Source organism: Dendrobates tinctorius, unplaced genomic scaffold (genome assembly GCF_039654945.1).
Source record: "Dendrobates tinctorius isolate UK_male_01 unplaced genomic scaffold, ASM3965494v1 ptg000129l, whole genome shotgun sequence".
Taxonomy (NCBI): domain Eukaryota; kingdom Metazoa; phylum Chordata; class Amphibia; order Anura; family Dendrobatidae; genus Dendrobates; species Dendrobates tinctorius.
This window is the reverse complement of record NW_027361797.1, coordinates 31,035,288-31,060,680: the sequence shown is the minus strand read 5'-3', so window position 1 is coordinate 31,060,680 and position 25,393 is coordinate 31,035,288. Positions and strand designations below refer to the sequence as shown.

At 44.7% G+C, this 25,393-nt stretch overlaps 1 protein-coding gene across 1 annotated transcript in view; it reads left to right on the top strand.

Annotated features, from left to right (window-relative positions):
* The window catches only part of BMERB1 (bMERB domain containing 1), a 293,835-nt gene that overhangs the window by 185,041 nt on the left and 83,401 nt on the right, over positions 1-25,393 (top strand). The window contains exon 2 of the mRNA XM_073542924.1: positions 1,083-1,206. Coding sequence (XP_073399025.1) covers positions 1,083-1,206 — 124 coding nt within the window. The remainder of the gene's footprint in view (positions 1-1,082; positions 1,207-25,393) is intronic.

The following is a 25,393-nucleotide window of genomic DNA, read 5'->3' as shown; positions in this document are numbered from 1 at the left end:
ATTTACAGGAAAAACATAGAGACTGATATTGTCTTTGTCTACATCATTTAGAGAAGGAACCAGGGAAGTAACACTATGTGAGCCTACATATTTTACTGAGAGAGGGAGGAAGTACCAAATGTGCCTGCCTCATTTACACATTTACCGAATTAAAGAGGGAGACACTACTTTCTGTGTCTACATCATTTACAAAAAAAAATGGTGGCAGTACTATCAGCACCTTAATAACTTCCAAAGGAAAATAGGTAGGCAGAACCTCTTGTGTCTTCACTATTTAGAGAGTGAAACAAGAAGGCAGAGTGATTTGTGCCTACATCATTTACAGAGATAAACATGGAAACCACTGTCTGTGCCTGCATAATTTTGAAAAAGAAACTGGTAGAACTACAGTATGTAAGCCTACATCATTTACAGAGAGAGAGAGTACTATCTGTGCCTACATCATTGGCATATAGAATCAGGGAGGCAGTGCTTTCTGTGCCTACATCATTTCCTGAGTGTAGTTATTGAAGGCACAAATAGTATGCCTTCCTGTTTTTGAGAGAAGCTAGGAGGCTGTAATACCTGTGCCTACATCAATCACAGGAGGCTGTATTATCTGTGCATACACTATCAACAGAGGAAAACAAATAGGCTGTTCTATTTGTGCCTACATTATTTACTAAGGAAAAGAGAGGGCAGTACTATCTGTCCCTACATCATTCTGAAGGAAACAAGGAGGCTGTGCCTGCATCATTTACTGAGAGAAACCAGGAGTTTGTACTATCTGTGCCTACATCAATTATAGTGAGAAATAAGGAGGCTGTAATATATGTGCATTAATCAATTGAAGAGAGAAACAGGGAGGCAGTACTATCTGTATTAGTAGTAGTATTTTTTAGCAGGGTGAGATTACACTGAAGTATTAGGTTGGGATAACCTCTCTGTCACATGGTCTTCTTGTGCAATTGTAAAAGCATATCATTAATAAAAAAGTTAAACTGAAAAGAGAGTCCTATTCATGCAAAATAGTTGTAGGGCAAAATATAAAGGGAAATATTGTTCTTCCTTCTTTAATATATTGTATAACTTTTCACATTTAGATCAACTTGACATTGTTTCGATGGCTGAAACAACCATGACACCGGAAGAAATTGAACTTGAAATGACAAAAATCCAGCGGCTTCGAGAAGTCTTGGTCAGAAGAGAATCAGAACTAAAGTTCATGTGAGTTTTTTTATTGGTAACACCACAGACCACAATTTACATTCAAAGTTTGGAAATGTTGATATTGGTATAAGTGATTTATTATATGGCAGTTATATACAAGTGCACTTTGTTATTGCTGGCCTGGCACTGGAAGTCACATATGCTATATACAGGTATACAGGCTCTGCTTGAAATAGCCTTATTACAGAAATTGTGATAGGAGCTGGTAATTTGTGAATAAAACTTCCTATTTAGAATTCATTACATTGAATAGAGTTAAGAATTGTAGCACAAAAAAGTGTAGCATGGTTGCTCTTATTGAATTTGCCAAGATCCAAATCCGATGACCGACGGTAATCAATAAAAAGAGAAAAATAGGATCCTCATGGCCAAAAATGCAAAAGTCATAAAATTTATTCCATCTGATTAAAAGATTAGGATATCCATAACAATTAAAACCGTGTCCATTCTCTGACGCGTTTCTGGACGAAGCCCTTAGCCATTGGGATGTACTGTACGCGTGGCGACCTCAGAGAGGTGTACTGTGCTTGATTGGAGGTGCAGAAGACTTCCGAAGAGGCACAGTGCTCCTCTTTGAAGTCGCCACGCGTACACCCGGCTTCAGAGGATCAACTGAAAGAAGACGCATTCATGTGCAAGGTATGTATAGCGCTAGCGATGACATCAGTGCTTGTAAGCCATGTTTTCACGCCCACTGGGGCATAATAACATGCTAAACGGGCCGACTACTCTGGGGACACTAACGCCCCGTTGACTAGTCAAAGCCCTCATTTGCATTTCATAAACAGGCTTTAGAAATACACCTAATATATTTTGCAGAGCTGCACATAGGTGAGGAGTGAGCTCTGCTATAGGTTTTGATATTGAAGCCCTGATATTCGTGTATCCTTTTCCAAAAAAACTGGACAATCCCTGCAGAGAGCGCACAGTTGTAGGTAACGCCATCGTTTTACTGCCATGAGAAATAGTAATCCACAATCTGCACCACTTTGTAAGATCCACTTCTATACTGTGCATACAGGAGTAATGATCACAAAATGGTGTTCCTGGTCCTGTAAGCGCTGGATTTATGGCCCATAGTGTACAAGCACATAGAACTGCAATTGTCAGCATTCCGCGGATATATTGAACGTCCACTGTTTTAGGGCACAGTAATTATTCAGAACGATTTCATGAACGTAAAATACATTTGTCAAACAAACGCTTCCAAGTCAAAGGAAAGGCGAAGGGGTTTGATTCAAAATCCTGATGTCTGTCCTTTGAACAGATGCAAATATTAAATCCTTTTTCAAATCCTGATGAAGATGGAAGTTGAATTACCATAGAAATGCTTTTGTCTCGCAGATTGACAGTCAGTCTCGCAGCTGGCTATGAGTACACATGTATAGGAAGACAGTTTCATATTGTCTGATCTTCATCTTTTCATGACATCAAAGTACTGATGCTCAGACGGATTAATCAAAAGCAGCGACATATATCTACTATGTCAATTTGCCAACATTAGTTTCGTATTCAGAATTTTTTTAAAGCATTTCTTTAAAAGTATAGGCAGCTCGGTGGCTCAATACTGTTGCTTTGCAGTATTGGAGTTATGGATCCCTTTTCAACGAAGGACAACATTTCATTGAATTTCTTTGGTTGATGCATATAATCACTTGGGGTTTGTCCAGTATTTCCAAAACATTAAACATAATCTGTCACCAGGTTTTTGCTACCCCATCTGAGAGAGTAGCATCATGCATGAGCAGAGACCCTGATTCTAGTGATGTATCACTTACTTTACTACGTGCTTGTCAGGCTCGCCAGATGAGGCGGATCCACTAATCCTCAGGTCCAGGTGGGAACACGGACCTCGGGCGATGGTGCACCTTCCTCGAGGACTTGGATAAACAGTGATCTCAGGATCAGTAGGACAGATTAAAAGGGACGCAGCAAGGATGAATCCAATCACAAGCTCAATAAGCACAAATGGTGGAGCACACCAAACATAGGGCTCTTGAGTCTCTATCCCAAGACACAGGTGTGTTTCTTAATGGGCCTTAAATAGGCCTATTGAGAGGATGTCATTGATCCATGCTGGGCAACTTGCAAAACCCGAGGCAGAGCACAACAGGGAGCAGAGGACCCAGTGGAAGAAAGAGAAGCCCGGCATAACCCGGACAGGTAATGTAACAGTGCTCCAGTTTAGATTAGATTTTATCTGTTACAGATCTATTGTCACAATCCATTTTTGGATCTGTGCCAGTGTGGGCTACTCATATATAAACTTTTTTCCTTTCAGGCCATCGGGGGTTAATGTCAATTTTTGCCACCGGTGGCCGCTGGTGTTACTACATGTTTTGTGAGTCTGTTATTTCTGGTGGTGACCACTCCCTCCTTCCTATATAAGGTCACCTGGTACACCAGCTGACTGTTGGTAATACAGGTCCTTTGGAAGCCAACCATTCTGAAAAGAGGAGCTATCTTGAGCAGTGGTGTTTGCAGCTTATCTGGAGCAGTGGTTATTCTTCTGGAAGCTGTGTTCGGGTGCCTTACTCTGCAGTCCGGTGCATGACAGCAGAGAAAGCTAAGTGTTGTTTGTTTTTCCCTGTCTGTTATTTTCCTTGGTGTTTTATTAGTACAGCAGTGGGACCAGTGTCCACACTTGCCAGTTCCCTAGTAAGGGATAGGTGCAGGGCAAGTGAGGGACCAAGGTATCCTGTTCTGTGACAGGTTGAAAGAACTTGTGTAGGGAACATCAGGAGAGTTCAGAGTACTTCCTTAGGAGAGTGCAGGAGGTGTCCATTTCCCCGTTCCCTATTGCAGGGCGCACCGTTGTAATTGTGTCCCCGGTGTTCCCTTGTTGGTCTTTGTTGGTTTTGTGACCGACTGATCGTCGGGTCGCGTCACGCAGGGCCAGTCACATCATGACATCTATTAGTTCTCTAAATGCTACACTACATATAACCCCATCCAGATCACTGATTGACAGTCTCTGTGTACACTGTCCAATACACCAATATAGAAAGCTGCAATCAATGGTTGGACTACCTGTTAGCAGGCCAAGTGGTCTTGTGATAAAATCATTGTTTTATCAGCAGAAGATTATCAAAACTATGATAAGCATCCCAGTAAAGGGCCTGTCACACTAAGAGATATCGCTAGCAATATCGCTATAACTAGTGACGTTATAGCGATATTGCTAGCGATATCACTGTCTGATACTTACCTACGACCGACTCCCCGCTGGTTATCGCTGATCGCGAGAGAACGTCCTGGACTGTTTCTGGTTGTCAGCTTCCTGCGGCGCTTCCTGCTGTGATGACGAGCGACTCGTGGAGCCGGGCGGGAGGACGTCAGGATCGCCTGGTGTGACAGGTAAGTAGCGACCCCCGTCCCCAGCGATGTTGCTAGTGAGATCTGCCTGTGTGGCAGCTCACTAGCGACCACTTAGCGATGTACCAGCGATCCTGGCCGCGTCATATCGCTGGTCGGGATCGCTGGTACATCGCTAAGTGTGACAGTACCTTAACACATCGCTGGAATCAGGGTATCTATTCTACATCATGCTGCTCTCAGAACAGCAAGCAAAAACCTGTTCACAGATTGTCCTGGCCAGTAGTGAAAAGAATTCCCATCATGTATATTTTTGGCATATGCCATAAATGTCTTTATACATGTTGATCCCACCTCTGGGACTCGCAGCTACCACAAGAAATGGTACACAGATAGTGTTGCCTTCTTATCAGTCATATAAGCCATGGGGATATACCATAAATGTCCTAGATGCCAATATACTTACACTGCTAATACTGCCAGATTAACCGCTTAGACGGCACAGTCAGTTTTTACTGCAGCACCTAAGCGTGTAACTAAAGGCTGCCATCATAAAGACACTATTATTCTCTTCCTGAAAAAATGTATATGAAGTTGTATATTGAAATGAGCATTTTATGAGTATGATCTAAACTAAATAAATGCTAATTTTAATATAAGGCTAATTTTGATATAATGTGTATGTATGGATCTTGCATGGAGCCCCAGACCGATGAAGATTGAGTCATCTTGTGTTTCTTACATTATTTAATAATTGCTCCAACAGTTGTTGCCTTCTCACCAATCTACTTTCTTATTGTACTGTAGCCCATCCCAGCCTTGTGCAGGTCTACAATTTTGTCCCTGGTGTCCTTAGACAGCTCTTTGGTCTTGGTCATGGTGGAGAGGTTGGAGTGTGATTGATTGTGTGGACAAGTGTCTTTTATACTGGCAACGAATTCAAACAGGTGCAGGTGATACAGGTAATGAGTGCAGAGTATCAGGGATTTTAAAGAAAAACTAACAGATCTGTGAGAGCCAGAATTCTTGCTGGTTGGTAAATGATCAAATACTTATTTCATGAAATAAAATAAAATTTAATTATTTAAAAATCGTACAATGTGATATTCTGTTTTTTATTTTTAGATTCTGTCTCTCACAGCTGAAGTGGAACTATGATAAAAATTACAGACCTCTACATTATTTGTAGATGGGAAAACTTGCAAAATCGGCAGTGTATCAAAAAATTATTTTCCCTACTGTATATGACTACATCACCAGAACCACCATCAGTACAGTAATATATCACCACAACCACTGTCAGTATAGTAATACATCACCAGAACCACCATCAGTACAGTAATCTATCACCACAACCACTGTCAGTATAGTACTACATCACCAGAACCACCATCAGTACAGTAATATATCACCACAACCACTGTCAGTATAGTAATGCATCACCAGAACCACCATCAGTACAGTAATCTAGCACCACAACCACTGTCAGTGTCATGATCCAGGTTTGATCTGACAGTTTAAAGGCACAAGGCAACTTTTTTTCCTTTGGCTGTGTGCCAAGGTGTGGTGTGATTGCCCCCGGTGGCCATTAGAATTATTACACGCGGTGTCGTTCATTCTAAGTTGCCCCGGTGGTGGTGAGTGGTATCGCACTTTAGTTGTTTGGTTTAATGTGCATGTAATTACAAATCAGGTGTGAGGCTCTATAAAAGAGTGTCAGGTGTTTTCAATCACTGTTGGTGATAGGTCTTCAGTTACAAGTAATCCTGGGTGAAAGATGGAGCTGAACAGGAGTCCTGGGCAGCCCAGCCAGAGGGGACGAGTGGCAGCTATGGAGTCTGCAGGGAGTGCTGGCATGGATTGGTGGAGTCCAACGATGGGTGTTATGGATGAGTCACCGAAGGAGGAAAAAAACAAAAATAATAGCTAAGTCCAGAAAACCAGAGAAGTTGGAAGCTATCGGATTGCAGACCCCTGAACCTATCCACAACAACTAGCAGTAGCCGTGGGGGGTTCCTACGGTGCCCTAGACTCCTCGATCACAGCCGGAGCACTAAATTAGCCTAAAGACAGAAAGGGGAAATCTAAACTGCCCCAGAGCAGACCCCAAAGCAATAGGCAGCCACCAACATATAATGACTGTGAAGCAAGATGAAAAACACTAACACAGATAGAAAGATAGGTTGAGCAAATGATGGGGCCAAAGCTAACTAAATAGGACAGGATAGAAAAGCTGCTGTTTGCAATCCGCAAAAACCCTATCCAAAAATGAACCAACAGACTGATAGGAAAAACAGGCCCTGAAGTCGCTAGGCTTCAAAAAGACTATATCAGCACTCAGGTATATTCTGAAGACAAAGCCAGAGATCAACAGATCAGAGACAAAAATGGAATTCAGCTCACCCCCAGCCGGGGATGGCTGAACTCCAAAAAACAAGGCAAACAAAACCAGAACTAAAGTGTACAAAAGGCAGAGCAAAACTTAGCTTTGAGAAGCAGAAATCAGACTGGTCTCCAAGAATCCAGCAGGAAATCACCAGCGAGGCTGCAGGGCGTCGGCTGCCTTATATCCAGTCATCAGTTCCTGTGACCCAGTCATCTACCTGCTCAGCTGTTTGGTGATCAGCCTCACTACCTTCCTTCGCCAGAAGAGGGAGTTCATCAGACCTCACTGGTGAAGGGAAAAATGAACTCACAACAGATGGGGTCTGCAAGAAGGGCTGGCATGGCGTGGTGGAGTTGCAGTTTATGGTGTCAGCAGGAAGTGCTTGCATGGCTTGGTGGAGTGGCAACTATGGTGAGAGTTGCACTCAGCATGCTGGACTTGGTTGCTGAAAACTGGACTCAAGCATGCTGGACTTTTTGGCAAAAGCTGGACTCATCTTTGGGACTCTTTACTGGGCAGCTGCAACTGGTGGTGGACTCTGCTCCAAGGCTGCACTATGGTGATGGATCCGGTTATGGTGATGGATCCTGTTGAAGGAGAAGATGCACGCAGGTGGTGGGCTTTGTTGCGGGGAGCATAAGCAACAGAGCAAAGCTAAGTGGTGTCCCCCTGTATTGTCATTTTTCCTTATGTGTGTTTAGTGCAGTGGTGGGATCAGTTTCCGCACCGACCAATTCCCTAGTGAGGGTTTAGGTGCAGGGCGAGTCAGGGTTTTAAGGTTCCTGTGCGTTGCCCGGTGCAGAACCGGCATAGGGAAGGTTAGGAGTGCAGGGACACTGACTCAGGGGAGTGCAGGAGGTCTCCACTTCCCCGTTTCCCTATCGCAGGGCCCTCCATTGTTATTGTTACCCAGGTTTACCCTTTATTATTTGAATTCGCCTTACTGGAGGCGGGGTTTCCAGACTTTTGTATATGTACGTGTAATATCTAAATTTGCCAGTTGGAGGCGGTGTATCCAGCTGCACGTCTTATTATTTAAATTCGCCCCACTGGAGGCGGTGTATCCAGGGTCACGTGTGTCATATGGGTTCGCCTTGCGGTACTCGCTGCGTCCAGTCACACGTTGACCGTGACAGTCAGTATAGTAATACATCACCAGAACCACCATCAGTACAATAATCTATCACCACAACCACTGTCAGTATAATAATACATCACCAGAACCACCATCAGTACAATAATATATCACCACAACCACTGTCAGTATAGTAATACATCACCAGAACCACCATCAGTACATGAATACATTGCCAATCTTAGTACAGCAATCAATTGTAGTGTCACGTCAGCCCCAGATACAAATGCATTGCATTAACCTACTACTAGTAAGCCCTTAACAATGATAAGCAAATGTTTGAAGTTTTTTTTTTTAAATCTCAAACCGGGTGCCACCTCTTGCAACCCACCACCCTAGGAACAAGACCACCGGTGCCTAGTTGCAAATACGTGCCTGTATGGGGGTATTATTTGCACATATTGTTGCATTTTATCATAGTATATTTTGGTCACTATATCATGGGGAATGGATGGGAGCACAGACTTTAGTTTTGCTGTCTAACCTAATGCTGACCCAGATTTTAGGTAATATACAGGATATGTCCAATTTAAATCAGAGGCGCCAACCGTCCAGAAATTCCAGAACAGTCAGGAAACATAAAGCAGTTTTTTCTGCTGTCTAAAAAATAAAAATGATGAATTCTAGAGAAAATTCTACAGATTATGATGTAATAAAAACAAAATCAGTGTGCATAAAAATGCACAGGATGACATCACCACCTGGTGAGCCTCCCAGCAAACAAATACACCAACTCCAATAAATTATGCCATAACAAGAGAAACTGGAGTGCACGGTGACAGCAAGAAAAATACTTTTTTGTATAAAAATATAAATGTTTATTATGCATACAAAATATATAGATAATTATACATAGTAGGATAGTGCACCAAGGAGCATACAAGCAAAACACGAGGGCCACCCCTCTGGCAAAGCAATCCTATTGCAAGCAAATACTCAGGTCAAGTGACCAAAAGAAAGAATGTATAAGAGGCAGGTCAGGAAGTTCCCATCATGGACCGCAATAATACCGCGATATATCCTGAGCAGCCAGGTTAAATAAATGAATAATGTCGCTTACCGGGATCTAAGAAGCCAGAGAGGGAGCCCCAGGTGCCTAATGTCCACCCCCGACGCGCGTTTCGCGGGCTCTGAAGCCTGCTTCCTCAAGGGGATAGTGAGTAGTGAGGAATAGGACCTTAAAATAGCTCATGTGATGGGTCACGTGATGCAGAAGAGCCAATGGCGGTGATTTGTGACGGCGCATGCGCGGTGTGCGCGCCAGGTCCTCCACACAGCCCGGGCGTCATGCCATCTCATGCACAAACAGGACAGTAACTATCCCGTTGCGCATGGAGGCATAGAGACGCCCTGCAGCCAGAGGACACAGGCGCCCACCACCGCGGACGCGCACAACCACCTTGGCTCAGCAAAATCTGCCGCCATAAATATAATAATACATATGGGTGAACCCAAAGGTACATAATACACATAAAGGCAGATAATCCGCCCCAATAATAATGTAACAAAATAAACACCCAAAAATAAGAAAAGGGTACAGAAGAAACAAAGCAGAAAAAACAATAAAAGACAAATGTAAATGAATGCACCAACAATACAATATAGACAATAGATAAATGATACAAAGTGATATAAAGCACAAATATATATGTAAGTAAAAACGGGCTGCAGAAGAGGTGAGGAAGGAATCATCACAATATATCCATCTGTTTTGTTTTTTTTCTTTTTTCAAAAATTCTGCAGCCGTTTCAGATTTTGAGAGTTCTAAATATATCACAAGTTGAGAGATAAGGAATCCTATAATCACACAAAAAATTCAAGAAGTTAAAAACAATGAAATAAAAACAAAAATGAGACAAGGGACATAAGACAGTGATAGAACCAGCAGATGACAAGCATAGGCCATTTATACAGAAACTAGAACTCATAGGAAAGGTGCAAAACTGAGATGTTCATTTAGGCCCTTAGGGGCCATAGTGTCCAACAAAACAATCCAACGAGTCTCCATCTGGGCCAAAATCTTTTTATAATTACCCCCTCTAATCCCCAGATGGAGAATATCAATGCCACGTATTCTGAGGGACCCCGCATCACAATTGTGGTGGGTTTTAAAGTGGCGCGGGATTGTTTTGAGTTCCGAGGGGTCCATAACTGCTTTTGCAGCGCCAATATCACGGACATGTTCGCGCACCCGTACACGCAGTTCCCTTGTTGTCAAACCAACGTATATCCTGGGGCAGCCACAAGTGGCATAATAGACCACATTAGTGCTGCCGCAGGAAATACGATGGCGAATATCAAAGGTGCGTAGACCATCCGAAGCGGTGAAATTTGTACTCCGTTGGACATTGGCGCATGCGAGGCAGTGGCCACAGGGAAAAAAGCCCGGAGTTGGACCACGAGAGCTGAAAGCATTACGAGTTGCCGGAACATAATGGCTCTTGACCAATAAATCGCCCAAATTTTTGGAACGTCGGGATGTCATGGCGGGGAGGTCACCCAAAATGGACTCAAGGACCGGATCAGCTTTTAAAACATCCCAATGTTTAATGAGAATCTGTCGCATGTTTGTCCATTGATGATTGAAAGTTGTGATAAATCGAATGGGACCATCAAGTCCAGCTTTATCTTGGCCCTTCTTGGAATGCAATAGAGTATTACGTGGAGTTTTCCTGGCCCGATCATATCCTTGTTTGATGGATCTGCCACTGTAACCCCGAGCCCGAAAACGTTGTTTAAGGTCGGCAGCCTGGGCCTCAAAAAGGACATCGGAGGAGCAAATGCGCCTCACTCTTAGGAACTGTCCAACCGGGACGGCCCTAATGGTAGCTGGATGATGTGCAGATTCTGCATGAATCAGAGAGTTAACCGAGGTGGGCTTCCTGAACACATCTGTCCTGACCCGACGTAAGGGGTCAACCTCCAAAGATATGTCCAGGAAGTCCACTCTAGTACTACTATGATGGTAGGTCAATCTAATATTGAGAGAATTTTGATTAAGTTGATTCATGAAGTCTCCGAGCTGCTGCACTGTCCCGTCCCACAACATCAAGATGTCATCAATATAGCGAAGCCAGCACAGCACATGGGAAGCGGCCGGCACGCCCGCGTCGCCAAAAATATGTCTCTCCCAGGAACCCAGGAAGAGATTTGCATACGCGGGCGCACAGGCCGCGCCCACGGCTGTGCCCCGCCTCTGGAGGTAAAAGACATCTTTGAATACAAAAAAGTTGTGGGACAAGACATAGTGCAGCAGCTCGAGAACGAGATCGCACAAAGGGCCATCCAGGTCGGAGGCCCCCAAGAAGAGGCGCACCGCATCCAAGCCGTGAGTATGGTCAATGCAGGTGTAAAGTGACTCCACGTCAGCAACCACAAAGATGGTCTCATGTTCCACAAGGATGCCGTCAACCCGTGCCAGAACGTCCGTTGTGTCACGAACAAAAGATGGCAGGGTCTCTACAATAGGTTTCAAGTAGAAATCAATAAATTTACAGACCACATCACATAAGCCATCAATTCCCGACACAATAGGACGCCCCGGGGGGTTGAGGGCATCCTTGTGGATCTTAGGTAACAAGTAGAACGTCGGCACCTTTGGATTGGAAACAACCAAACCATCAAGAACCTTCTTGGAGATAATATTGGATTCATAAGCCTCAAATAAAATCTTTTGAAGCTCAATTGAGAAGGAAGCCATAGGATTTGATGTTAATTTAGTATAAGTACTTGAATCCCTAAGTTGCCGAAAGGCTTCACGTTCATACTTATCACAAGGCCAGACGACAATGTTCCCTCCCTTGTCTGCAGATCGTCGGGTCAGGACAGATGTGTTCAGGAAGCCCACCTCGGTTAACTCTCTGATTCATGCAGAATCTGCACATCATCCAGCTACCATTAGGGCCGTCCCGGTTGGACAGTTCCTAAGAGTGAGGCGCATTTGCTCCTCCGATGTCCTTTTTGAGGCCCAGGCTGCCGACCTTAAACAACGTTTTCGGGCTCGGGGTTACAGTGGCAGATCCATCAAACAAGGATATGATCGGGCCAGGAAAACTCCATGTAATACTCTATTGCATTCCAAGAAGGGCCAAGATAAAGCTGGACTTGATGGTCCCATTCGATTTATCACAACTTTCAATCATCAATGGACAAACATGCGACAGATTCTCATTAAACATTGGGATGTTTTAAAAGCTGATCCGGTCCTTGAGTCCATTTTGGGTGACCTCCCCGCCATGACATCCCGACGTTCCAAAAATTTGGGCGATTTATTGGTCAAGAGCCATTATGTTCCGGCAACTCGTAATGCTTTCAGCTCTCGTGGTCCAACTCCGGGCTTTTTTCCCTGTGGCCACTGCCTCGCATGCGCCAATGTCCAACGGAGTACAAATTTCACCGCTTCGGATGGTCTACGCACCTTTGATATTCGCCATCGTATTTCCTGCGGCAGCACTAATGTGGTCTATTATGCCACTTGTGGCTGCCCCAGGATATACGTTGGTTTGACAACAAGGGAACTGCGTGTACGGGTGCGCGAACATGTCCGTGATATTGGCGCTGCAAAAGCAGTTATGGACCCCTCGGAACTCAAAACAATCCCGCGCCACTTTAAAACCCACCACAATTGTGATGCGGGGTCCCTCAGAATACGTGGCATTGATATTCTCCATCTGGGGATTAGAGGGGGTAATTATAAAAAGATTTTGGCCCAGATGGAGACTCGTTGGATTGTTTTGTTGGACACTATGGCCCCTAAGGGCCTAAATGAACATCTCAGTTTTGCACCTTTCCTATGAGTTCTAGTTTCTGTATAAATGGCCTATGCTTGTCATCTGCTGGTTCTATCACTGTCTTATGTCCCTTGTCTCATTTTTGTTTTTATTTCATTGTTTTTAACTTCTTGAATTTTTTGTGTGATTATAGGATTCCTTATCTCTCAACTTGTGATATATTTAGAACTCTCAAAATCTGAAACGGCTGCAGAATTTTTGAAAAAAGAAAAAAACCAAAACAGATGGATATATTGTGATGATTCCTTCCTCACCTCTTCTGCAGCCCGTTTTTACTTACATATATATTTGTGCTTTATATCACTTTGTATCATTTATCTATTGCCTATATTGTATTGTTGTTGGTGCATTCATTTACATTTGTCTTTTATTGTTTTTTCTGCTTTGTTTCTTCTGTACCCTTTTCTTATTTTTGGGTGTTTATTTTGTTACATTATTATTGGGGCGGATTATCTGCCTTTATGTGTATTATGTACCTTTGGGTTCACCCATATGTATTATTATATTTATGGCGGCAGATTTTGCTGAGCCAAGGTGGTTGTGCGCGTCCGCGGTGGTGGGCGCCTGTGTCCTCTGGCTGCAGGGCGTCTCTATGCCTCCATGCGCAACGGGATAGTTACTGTCCTGTTTGTGCATGAAATGGCATGGCGCCCGGGCTGTGTGGAGGACCTGGCGCGCACACCGCGCATGCGCCGTCACAAATCACCGCCATTGGCTCTTCTGCATCACGTGACCCATCACATGAGCTATTTTAAGGTCCTATTCCTCACTACTCACTATCCCCTTGAGGAAGCAGGCTTCAGAGCCCGCGAAACGCGCGTCGGGGGTGGACATTAGGCACCTGGGGCTCCCTCTCTGGCTTCTTAGATCCCGGTAAGCGGCATTATTCATTTATTTAACCTGGCTGCTCAGGATATATCGCGGTATTATTGCGGTCCATGATGGGAACTTCCTGACCTGCCTCTTATACATTCTTTCTTTTGGTCACTTGACCTGAGTATTTGCTTGCAATAGGATTGCTTTGCCAGAGGGGTGGCCCTCGTGTTTTGCTTGTATGCTCCTTGGTGCACTATCCTACTATGTATAATTATCTATATATTTTGTATGCATAATAAACATTTATATTTTTATACAAAAAAGTATTTTTCTTGCTGTCACCGTGCACTCCAGTTTCTCTTGTTATGGCACAGATTATGATGTAATTATTAAACTTTTACAAGTCACTATGAGTGAAGCTACTGAAATCCTATTAGAATTACGGGAAATGGACATTATATCACTTAAAGGGATTTTCCAGTACAGGACAAAATCCAGCTTAATCAGTTCAGGACCCTAATTAAAATAAAAACACTGCATACTCACCTGAAGTGGCGCCATTTCAGTAATGTCGGCCCTACTGTTCCCAGTAGTGGCATTACCTGGGTCACGCGCAGGTGGCAGCCAATGGGTGGCCACTCATCAGCTGCAGCTCATCAATATTCCATCAGCGTGGACATCTGGTCTAAAAAATAGTAAAGGCTGCAGCTGACGAGCAGCCGCTCATTGGCTGAAGTCTACACGTGACACAACAAGTCGCGTCACTCTCCGGGAACAGAGACCCCTGCATTACTGGAAAGGTGTTTTTCTTGTGATTTTGGTCCTAAATTGACTAAGATAAGGCTGTCCAGTAATGGAAAACCCCTTTAAAATTGTAATAATTTTTAACTTTCTCCAATATATCCATAAAAAACATTGGCTGACAAGAAAAAAAAATCAAAGTGGCAACCCTGGTATAACAGCAGCCAGCTATAGGACAGATCACAGTAATTTCAAAAGCAGTGTCCTAGATTTAGACAATTAATAGATTTTCATACTTGGTCTGAGATCGCAGACCACAGCTGGTGATTTTTGTCCGCTTTCTTGTAATTTGCCTTTAGCATCAATCTCATCTGTAATGCTTTGTTAATTTTTATCAGTCTCAGTTGGAAAATAAAAAAAAAAAAAGCCAAAGAGGTTTTCAGTGCAGCATCAAATGTAAGAAGAAGATATAGTGACTATTTGCCTGTTGACAGGAGGTACAGTTGGGTGAAAAAGTGTTTGCTCCCTTCCTGATTTCCTATACTTTTGCATGTTTGTCATACTTAAATGTTTCAGATCACCAAATTTATGTATTAGACAAATATAACACAAGTAATCACAAAATGCAGTTTATAAATGAAGGTATTTATTATTAAGGGAAAAAGAAATCCAAACCTACAGAGCCCTGTGTGAAAAAGTGATTGACCCCCTAAACCTAATAACTGATTGGGCCGCCCTTAGCAGCAACAACTGCAATCAAGGGTTTGCAATAACTGGAAATGAGTATTTTACAACATCTGGAGGAGTTTTGGCCCACTCTTCTTTGCAGAATTGTTGTTATTCAACCACATTGGACTGTTTCTGAGCATGAACCGCCTTTTTAAGGTCATGCCACAGCATCTCAATCGGATTAAGGTCAGGACTTTGACTAGGCCACTCCAAAGTCTTAATTTTTCTTAAGCCATTCAGAGGTGGATGTGATGGTGTGTTTCGGATCATTGTCCTGCTGCATAACCCGTGCCCTTCAGCTTGAGGTCACCAACAGATGGCTGGACATTCTCCTTCAGGATTTTTTGGTAGACTGCAAAATTTATGGTTCCATTTTCCACAGCAAGTTTTCCAGGTCCCTTTGTGACCTCTTGGATGAGTTATTGCTGCACTCTTGGGGTAATTTTTGTCGGCCAGCCATTTCTTGGAAGGTTCACTACTGTTCTAAGTTTTTGCCATTTGTGGATAATGGCTCTCTCTGTGGTTCACTGGTATCCCAAAGCTTGACAAATGGCTTTATAACCTTTTCCAGACTGCTAGATCTCAATTACTTTGTTTCTCATTTGCTCCAGGAGTTCTTTGAATCGCGACTTGATGTCTAGCTTTTGAGGATCTTTAGGTCTACTTCACATTGTCAGGCAGGTCCTATTTAAGTGACTTCTTGATTGAGAAAAGGTGTGGCAGTAATCAGGCCTGGGTGTGGCAAGGGAAATTGAACTCAGCTTCCCAATGATGTGATAAACCACAGTTAATTTATGTTTTGGGGGAGGCAATCACTTTTTCACATAGGGCCCTGTAGGTATGGATTTGTTTTTCCCTTAATAATAAAGAACTTAGTTTAAAAACTGCATTTTGTGTTTACTTGTGTTATCTTTGTCTAATATTTAAATTTGTTTGGTCATCTGAAACATTTAAGTGTGACAAACATGACAAAGAATAAGAAATCAGGACGGGGGAAAACACTTTTTCACACAACTGTATATTCTATTATTTTATTTTTTAGATAATTTGGAAAAGGCCGGCAGGCTGAAATGCAAGAAACCGTTCATAATACAGAAATGAGCAGTAAGCAAAAAGATGTGGAGTAAAACATATAAATCTTTAGAGTCGTCGAATTACAAGCCTTGCATTTTATTTATGCATTTATTTCATTTTTTTTTTAATTAAGGCATACATTAGTAAATGGAATAAAAAGAGAATTTGTAAAGACCTGAACATACAGTTATATTTTTCCTGAAATAACAACAATAAACGATAATGTTCATTGCAGGCAAAATATTTGCTTTATACATACAAATGTGAGCAATTTCAAGTATAGGAATGGGTTTATTGATGTTATATGGAAATTAGTTTGGGATTTGTTAGACATGGCAACAGGTTTTATACATCTGTTATGAAAAAAATGTAAATGATCAGTTGCTGTACATTTTTTGGTGAAATTATATAGAAGTAAATGGAACAATGGATTAAAAGCACAGATGGCGGCTTTCCCTGTCATTTGTGACGTATTTTTTTTATCTGTTGTCCCATTGATTTTAATACATAGTAACATAGTTTTGAAGGCTGAAGGAAGACCTTATGTCCATCTAGTTCAGACTATTTTTAGTGCAGCTGTTCTGCATTGTTGATCCTGGGGAAGGCAAAAAACCCACAGAGTAGAAGCCAATTTTCTCCATAGGGAAAAAAATTCCTTCTCCTAAGCTGGGTCAACCATCTACCTATAATATTCTGTTATTCATAACCTTCTATATGGTTACTCACAAGAAAAGCATCCATTCCTTTCTTAAATTCATTCAGTGAGTTGGCCATCACCACTTCCTCAGGAAGAGAATTCCAGAGCCTCACTGCTCTTACCGTGAAGAACCCTCTTCTATGCTGGTGCAGAAATTGTCTTTCCTCCAAACGAAGAGAATGCCCCCTTGTTCTTGTCACAGTCCTTGGTACAAACAGTTCATTGGAGAGATCTCTGTATTGCCCTCTGATATACTTGTACATATATATTAAGTCTCCCCTAAGTCTTCTCTTTTCTAGAGTAAATAGACCTAATTTTGATAACCTTATCAATTTTTATGTCTTCAAAAAAAGTGTGTTTTCAAAGTAATAGATGCATTTTGATAATAAGGTCCTGATATCAGTGCAGCAGGAATTATTCAGTGTTTTTATATACACCTTTTAGCCACAAAAGATGGATGGAAACAGGAGATTAGAGAAAGGTGTGAACAGAGATTTACTGTAAACAAAGTAGAATAATAGCACTACTCTCATGAATTATTCTTGATCGCTTATTAAAAACTGGTGTGTAGTCCCTTACTTATGGTAGTGCTGCAAGCGGCAACAGTCACCACTAGTAGATTGTGCTGCAATCACTCTCGCAGCATCCCTGTTAGGATGGAGCGCCCTGGCGCATGATTGACATGCACTCCATTCATTCCCTATGGGGGCTGCTGAGTTCTACTCTCAGATTTTTCCAGCAGCCCCATGTCAGAAAAATGGATTGGCAGTTGAGCATCCAACCTTCAGTGCCATTTTGTAACACGGATTGAAGTTTCTCGTCAGGGATAGAAATTACAGTCAGTGCGCGTCCCAGCAGTGACACACCGATCGAGGGGCAAAAGATGATAATTTGTTTTAACTAGACAATCCATTTAAGTGACGACCCCAACTGGACAACTGAACATTATATGAAGGTTATATGTGATGCTGAGGGAGAAAGAAGGTTGAAATGGCCTAAGATTCCTTAGAAACAATGCAGCTAATCGAATATAAATGTGTCATAAGCAAGATAAAGAACAGCCAATCAGGTAAGCATCACTCAGACCTAGTGACTTACAGTGGGAGAAATAAGTATTTGTTCCCTTGCAGATTTTGTAAGTTTGCCCACTGACAAAGACATGAACAGTCTATAATTTTTGGTAGGTTAATTTTAACATTGAGAGATAGAATATCAAAAATAAAACCCAGAAAATATTGTATAAATTATACAAATTGCATAAATTATATAAATGTATTTGCATTTTTCAGTGAGAAATAAGTATTTGATCCCCTACCAACCATTACGAGTTCCGGCTCCTACAGACCTGTTAGATGCTCCTAATCAACTTGTTACCTGCATTAAAGACAGCTGTCTAAGGCTAGGTTCACATTAGCGTTTGAGTCCGCAGAGTGGTGCAGCGTGCTTCTTTCCATAAGGGTCATCTATGGGTCTCCCTCACACTCAGGGCTGTGGGGTACTCGGTACAGGGCCCAGTGGATCTCAATGGGAGTTGTCAGTTGTAGCTGTGACCCGGCCCGTGGCCCTGGGTGCCCATTGTAAATGTTCAGTGTGAATGAATAAGTCGTGATACCACCTGTGGTGTTCGGCAATGTAGATGTTAGGCCGACGCTGCAGACAGATCCTCTGGGACAGATGGTGTGGTGCAGCAGTGATGGTACAGCCCTCCACAGGCAGGGCTGTTGTTCCAGGGCAGAGTAGATATGGTGACACTTAGATGGTGTAGTGTCAGGTGCAGGGGATGTAGTAGTGCCGGGCAGGTTGACGCTGGAATAAGTGGAGAACACCAGGGCATGTAGTTCCAAAGCTTTACTCACAGTCTGTTGTACAAACAGGTGCCCGCTTCAGTGCCGTGTCCTCTGGGTTTGGGACTCAGTCAACCCCCAGGCCAGATGGAATACTCCTTTCCAACACTCCGCCAACTCGTGCCTATCTGAACGTCTCCTTTTATAGCGCCTTTAGATGAAGTACTCCTAGTATTGAGTTACACTGGAGTTCCTCCTGTCTGATGTTCCTATGAACTCTACTTGTACGGCAGACAGCTGTAGCCTGCTTCGGGGACTCCTTGCTACTGAGTCCCGGCTCACTATCCAGTTGCTGTTGTGCCCCCAAGTCTTGTGTGGGAATAAAGTTGTCACTACTTCTATTCCTCCGGTGTCTGCTGCAGGACCATTAGTATCCATACAACCTCGGGGACCGGGCCCCGGCCTTGCGCTTAGAACTTCTAGGAAGGGATCTCTTCTCATCCACGTCCTCTGTTCTCTTTTACTCCTCAAGTTCCGCACTAATCCTTTCTTTTATGGAGAGTCAGGCTTTCAGTCTATGTTGCTCTCTTTCTCCCTTTCCCATGCCAGCAGACCCAGATCACTGGGATCTGCTGCAGCACTTCCATCCATCTATCCCTCTCTCTAGGGATCGTCTTCTCTCTCCAACCAACTACTGACTAACTTAAACTCTTCCCGCTCCTTGAAATGTAATCTAACTCCACCCACCTCCCAGCACATTTCGTGTTCCAAGCAGGGAGCCACCAAGGGGTGCTTTGCTATACTCCAAGCAGGGAGCCGTCGAAGGTGCTATGCTACACTACTTTGTGGTGTGGGGTGCAGGTGTTGGACTGTGGTCAGGAGTCTCCACCTTACCTGGATGGTGGGATACCACACCTCAGGAGGAGGTGCAGTACCTCTGTGGCGACCGAGCCTCAGGAGCGCCACATACCCCCCCGTTAAACACAGCACGTCCGCGGGCTACAAGGCAAACAAAGTTGACAAACACGGGAATATACAAAATTTTTGCAATGCTTAGTAAACAGTTCTTATCTAATCTTCTCAATGTGAGAGGCACTCATTCTTGAACGTTGCAAACAAATCTTAATTAACTATCTAAAGTCTTACTTCAAAAGTGCAAGTTTCATCATCAATACATTTCTTCATCATCTTTCCTTTTTCACATTTTCTACTTTTCTATCATTAGCTTAAAGTGATAACCGCTGATACCTGGTTCATCACCTACATTTTCCAAATCTTCATTCTTTATTCAAATCTCTCATCTCTTTATTAAAACATTCTTAAACCCTATATAAAAGCTATTATAAGACACATTATCAAATACTTCACATTAAAACATCAATAATTCTTGTAAGTGCTGGACACCGCTCCCAGCCAGGATCTCTTGCAGTGTTCTTTGATTGGAGTCAAGCTCCAGATGAGGTAGACCTTATCTTCGCAAAGTGTCTATGTAAAACCAAGAGAGGGCACCTAAAGAGGTGCAACTATTTACAAACACAGTTTTGGATCATTCAGCGTCCATGATCTCCACAGTTCCAAGTGAAGAAACGCTGCCAATCAAACTGGGCAAACTGAAGAAAACATGATATACAAAATTAGGAAAAAGGCACAACGGTGCAAATACCCTCCTGGGCAACAAAGTTAGTTATTTTGCAGGTTCTGGCAAGTTGTCCCCTCCTGGGGTACTGGAAGCTGTTGATTTGGACTGCTTCCAGAAGAGATGCTTTGGATATCTTCTGGGTTGAGGAATTGCTGATTCTCATCCGGCATGACTGCTGCTTGAGGTACAGCAGGGGTGATGACATCAACGGTGGTTAATGATGCCTCCGCCACTGGGAGTGCAGTATACGGTTCCTCCCGTGCGGGCGGTACTGTTGCTCTGGGGCGGGACCTGACATCTTGGGACGCTGCGGCCTGTTGGCGTTGGTAGGCAGCCACACGGGGGCTTTGTGGCCAAGGGATTTCAATATCCCCAAGCAGCCTGGATTCTTCCCAGCCCCGAAGGTGTCGGATAGTGCGCGCCTGCTCCGGCCGGACCCTTCTCATTAGGGACCTCTTCCACCTCCCCATTTCCGACAGCCTGCTGCCCCCGGATGGCTCATCCAACATCCCCATTTCAAGCTCCCGCAGGCCAGCCTCTGACAATGTAAACTCAGGGGGTAACCCGTTAGGAGGACCCGGATCTATACCTGGTACCTCCCGGCAGCGTTGTCTCAGGTCCTGTACAGGCATGACGGGGTCCCCGGTGGCAGCGGCGATGATCATGGCGGCCCGGTTTGTGGGGGTTTCCGGTGGGCTCTGCGCAGCCGCGTCAGGTCCAGGCGGGAGCACGGCCTCAGCTCCTGGGGTCTCCGGTGACTCTTCCGGACAGGCCACGACCAGCCGTATGGACAGCGTGGAGGTGTATACTTGCGCTGCCTGAGGACAGTCCGGTTCAACGGTGACAGGTACCGCTGGTGAAGGTACCGGGGTGACAGCTGTAACAGCAGGTACCGATTGGAAAAGTACCAGGTCCAGAGGTGCCGGTGGTGTAGGCCCCTCCTGGGCGTGCTGCCTGCTCCACCTGCGTAAGGCCTCCTGCCTCAGCCGCAGATGGCACGTCTGCTGGGTTATTTCGTCCTCCAGCTGTTGGTAGTTCATCCCGTACACGGGGTCGGAGCCTTCAGCCATGGCGCCGGGGAGATCCGACTCAACCTCCGTGCACTCTACAGGCCTCCTCCCTTCTCCTTCCAAGATGGCGTTCTCGCGTTCTTCCTGTCTGGGCTCTTTTCCCGCCACTGGCCTTCGCCCCTCCTTCTGAGGGCGGCGTCTTTTTCCTACCCCTCCATACCAAGCCAGTACACGAACCCCTCGGGGGGTGGGCCATGTTGCAGTTCCATAGAAGTTCAGACAGGGGAGGCCCAGAACAGTTCGCGGTCTTTTCTTAGGACCACCCATGTTGTCACGCCCTTCTTCACCGCGCCAGCGGCCATTTTTAGCGTTCATTTTACAGTCTATCAAATAGGGTCTTCGGCACATTTCCACAAACTTTTAAGTTCAATAAATTGTAGGCACACAGAACCCGATGGCATTGGGTCTTGTCATCCTGTTCGTGATGCCAAGTTTGGGTCACCCTCACACTCAGGGCTGTGGGGTACTCGGTACCGGGCCCGGTGGATCTCAATGGGAGTTGTCACGGTAGCTGTGACCCGGCCCGTGGCCCTGGCGCCCATTGTAAATATTCAGTGTGAATGAATAAATCGTGACGCTACCTGTGGTGTTCGGCAATGTAGATGTTAGGCCGACGCTGCAGACAGATCCTCTGGGACAGATGGTGTGGTGCAGCAGTGATGGTATAGCCCTCCACAGGCAGGGCTGTTGTCCCAGGGCAGAGGGCAGAGTAGATATGGTGACACTTAGATGGTGTAGTGTCAGGCGCAGGGGATGTAGTAGTGCCGGGCAGGTTGATGCTGGAATAAGTGGAGGACACCAGGGCATGTAGTTCCAAAGCTTTACTCACAGTCTGTTGTACAAACAGGTGCCCGCTTCCGTGCCGTGTCCTCTGGGTCTGGGACTCAGTCAACCCCCAGGCCAGATGAAATACTCCTTTCCAACACTCCGCCAACTCGTGCCTTTCTGAATGTCTCCTCTTATAGCGCCTTTAGATGAAGTACTCCTAGTACTGAGTTACACTGGAGTTCCTCCTGATGTTCTTATGAACTCTACTTGTACGGCAGACAGCTGTAGCCTGCTTCGGGGACTCCTTGCTACTGAGTCCCGGCTCACTGTCCAGTTGCTGTTGTGCCCCCAAGTCTTGTGTGGGAATAAAGTGGTCACTACTTCTATTCCCCCGGTGTCTGCTGCAGGACCATTAGTATCCGTACAACCTCGGGGACCGGGCCCCGGCCTTGCGCTTAGAACTTCTAGGAAGAGTTCTCTTCTCACCCACATTCTCTGTTCTCTTTTACTCCTCATGTTCCGTACTAATCTTTTCTTTCTATGGAGAGTCAGGCTTTCAGTCTATGTTGCTCTCTTTCTCCCTTTCCCGTGCCAGCAGACCCAGATCACTGGGATCTGCTGCAGCACTTCCATCCATCTATCCCTCTCTCTAGGGATCTTCTTCTCTCTCCAACCAACTACTGACTGACTAACTTAAACTCTTCCCGCTCCTTGAAATGTAATCTAACTCCACCCACCGCCTAGCACGTTTCGTGTTCCAAGCAGGGAGCCAACAAGGGGTGCTTTGCTATACTCCAATACTCCAAGCAGGGAGCCACCGAAGGTGCTTTGCTACACTACTTTGTGGTGTGGAGTGCAGGTGTTGGAGCGTGGTCAGGAGTCTCCACCTTACCTGGATGGTGGGATACCACACCTCAGGAGGAGGTGCAGTACCTCTGTGGCGACCGAGCCTCAGGGGCGCCACACCTACTTCCGCATGTGTCCTGCATACCTATCTTTATGATTGTGTACGCTGGGACATGCATTGAATGTGGATGTGTCCGCGTGCGTCGTTTTGACGTGCCCGCCGAACGCAAGAAAATGCAACATGTTGCGTCCGGCGGGCACTTCAAAACAATGCATGCAGACACATCGCGTACAACGCATGTCCCAGTGTACACAATGTTAAAGATAGGTACGCAGGACACATGTGGAAGTAGGCGGAGATTAAGGAAAGAAGTACGCAGCACCACGCTGCAGACTCAAACGCTAACGTGAACCCGTCCTTACATAGTCACCTTTGTAAAAAGACTCCTGTCCACAGAGTCAATTAATCAGTCAGACTCTAACCTCTACAACATGGGCAAGATCAAAGAGCTTTAGAAGGATGTCAGGGACAAGATCATAGACCTGTGCAAAGCTGGAATGGGCTACAAAATCATAAGTAAGATGCTGGGTGAGAAGGAGACAACTGTTGGGGCAATGTTAAGAAAATTTAAGAAATGCAAAATGACTGTCAGTCGATATCAATCTGGGGAACCATGCAAAATTTCACCTTGTGGGGTATCCTTGTTGATGAGTAAGGTGAGAGATATGCCTAAAACTACATGGGGGAACTTGATAATGATTTCAAGGCAGCTGGGACCACACTCACCAAGAAAACCATTGGTAACACATTACGCCATAAAGGTTTAAGGTTTAAAATCCTGCAGTGCCCGTAAGGTCCCCCTGCTCAAGAAGGCACATGTGCAGGTCCGTCTCAGGTTTGCCAATGAACACCTGGATGATTCTGTGAGCGATTGGGAGAAGGTACTGTGGTCAGATGAGACAAAAATTGAGGTCTTTGGCATTAACTCAACTCGCCGTGTTTGGAGGAAGAGAAATGCTGCCTAAGACCCAAAAAAACACTGTCCCCACTGTCAAGCATGGAGGTGGAAACATAATGTTTTGGGATTGTGTCTCTGCTAAGGGCACAGAACTACTTCACCACATCAATGGGAGAATGGATGGAGCCATGTACCGTAAAATCCCAAGTGACAACCTCCTTCCCTCTTCCAGGACATTAAAAATGGGTCATGGCTGGGTCTTCCAGCAAGACAATGACCCAAAACTGTTATGAATGGGTCACCGAGGAGGATAGCAGGCCCAGGCTAAGCCACAGAAAACCAGAGAGGTTGGTAACTAAGCGGATTGCAGAGCCCTGATCCTGTCCACACAACTAGCAGTAGCCGTGGAGCGTACCTACGATGATCCTAGATGCCTCAGCACAGCCAGAGAGCTAACTAAGCCTAAAGTAAGAAAGGGGAAATCTAAACTGCCCCGGAGCAGACCCCAAAGGAAAAGATAGCCCCCAAAACATATATTGTCGGTGAGACAAGATGAAAACACAAACGCAGGCAGGAAAATAGACTAAGCAAATGATGGGGCCCACACTGACTAGACAGGACAAGAAAGGAAAGACACTGTCTGCAATCACACAAAAAAAACCTGCAAAAAGTCCAACACGTCTGATGCACAAAAACACTGAAGTCGCACGACTTCGCCCCCCACTATATCAGCACTCTGGTATATTCTGAAAGCAAAGCAAAAAGAGACCAATATAAAAGGGGACAAAACAAACTGGCACATGCAGTAACATATGGGTGGTGATTCAGCACAGCCCCAGCCGGAGCTGGCTGACCCGCACCAAACAGAGATAGACAAAACCAGATCAAATGCAAACAGAATAGCAAATGAACCACTTAGCTGAACATGCAGGCAAAGAGCAGGATATATCAGACTTCAGCAGGAACAGGAAGAAAATCACCAGCAGGGATAGAGGGAGTCATCTGTCTTAAATCCCAATCAGAAACCCAAGATCTCCAATTGTCTTCCTCATTATCAGGTGGCAAGCCTCTGTCAATCAGATCAGCTCCACTACCTCCAGTAACCACCAGAGGGAGCCCAGAAAGAGAACTCTCAATCTGACCAGCTCCACTATCTTCAGTAATCACCAGAGGGAAGCCAGAGAATTCACAGCACAAAACATACAGCCAAGGCAACAAAGGAGTGGCTCAAAAAGAAGCAAATTAAGGTCATGGAGTGGCCTAGCCAGTCTCCAGATTTTAATCCCATAGAAAACTTATGGAGGGAGTTGAAGCTCCGAGTTGCCAAGCAGCAGCCTCAAAATCTTAATGATTTAGAGATGATCTGTAAAGAGGAGTGGACCAAAATTCCTTCTGACATATGCGCAAACCTCATCATCAACTACAAAAAAGTCTG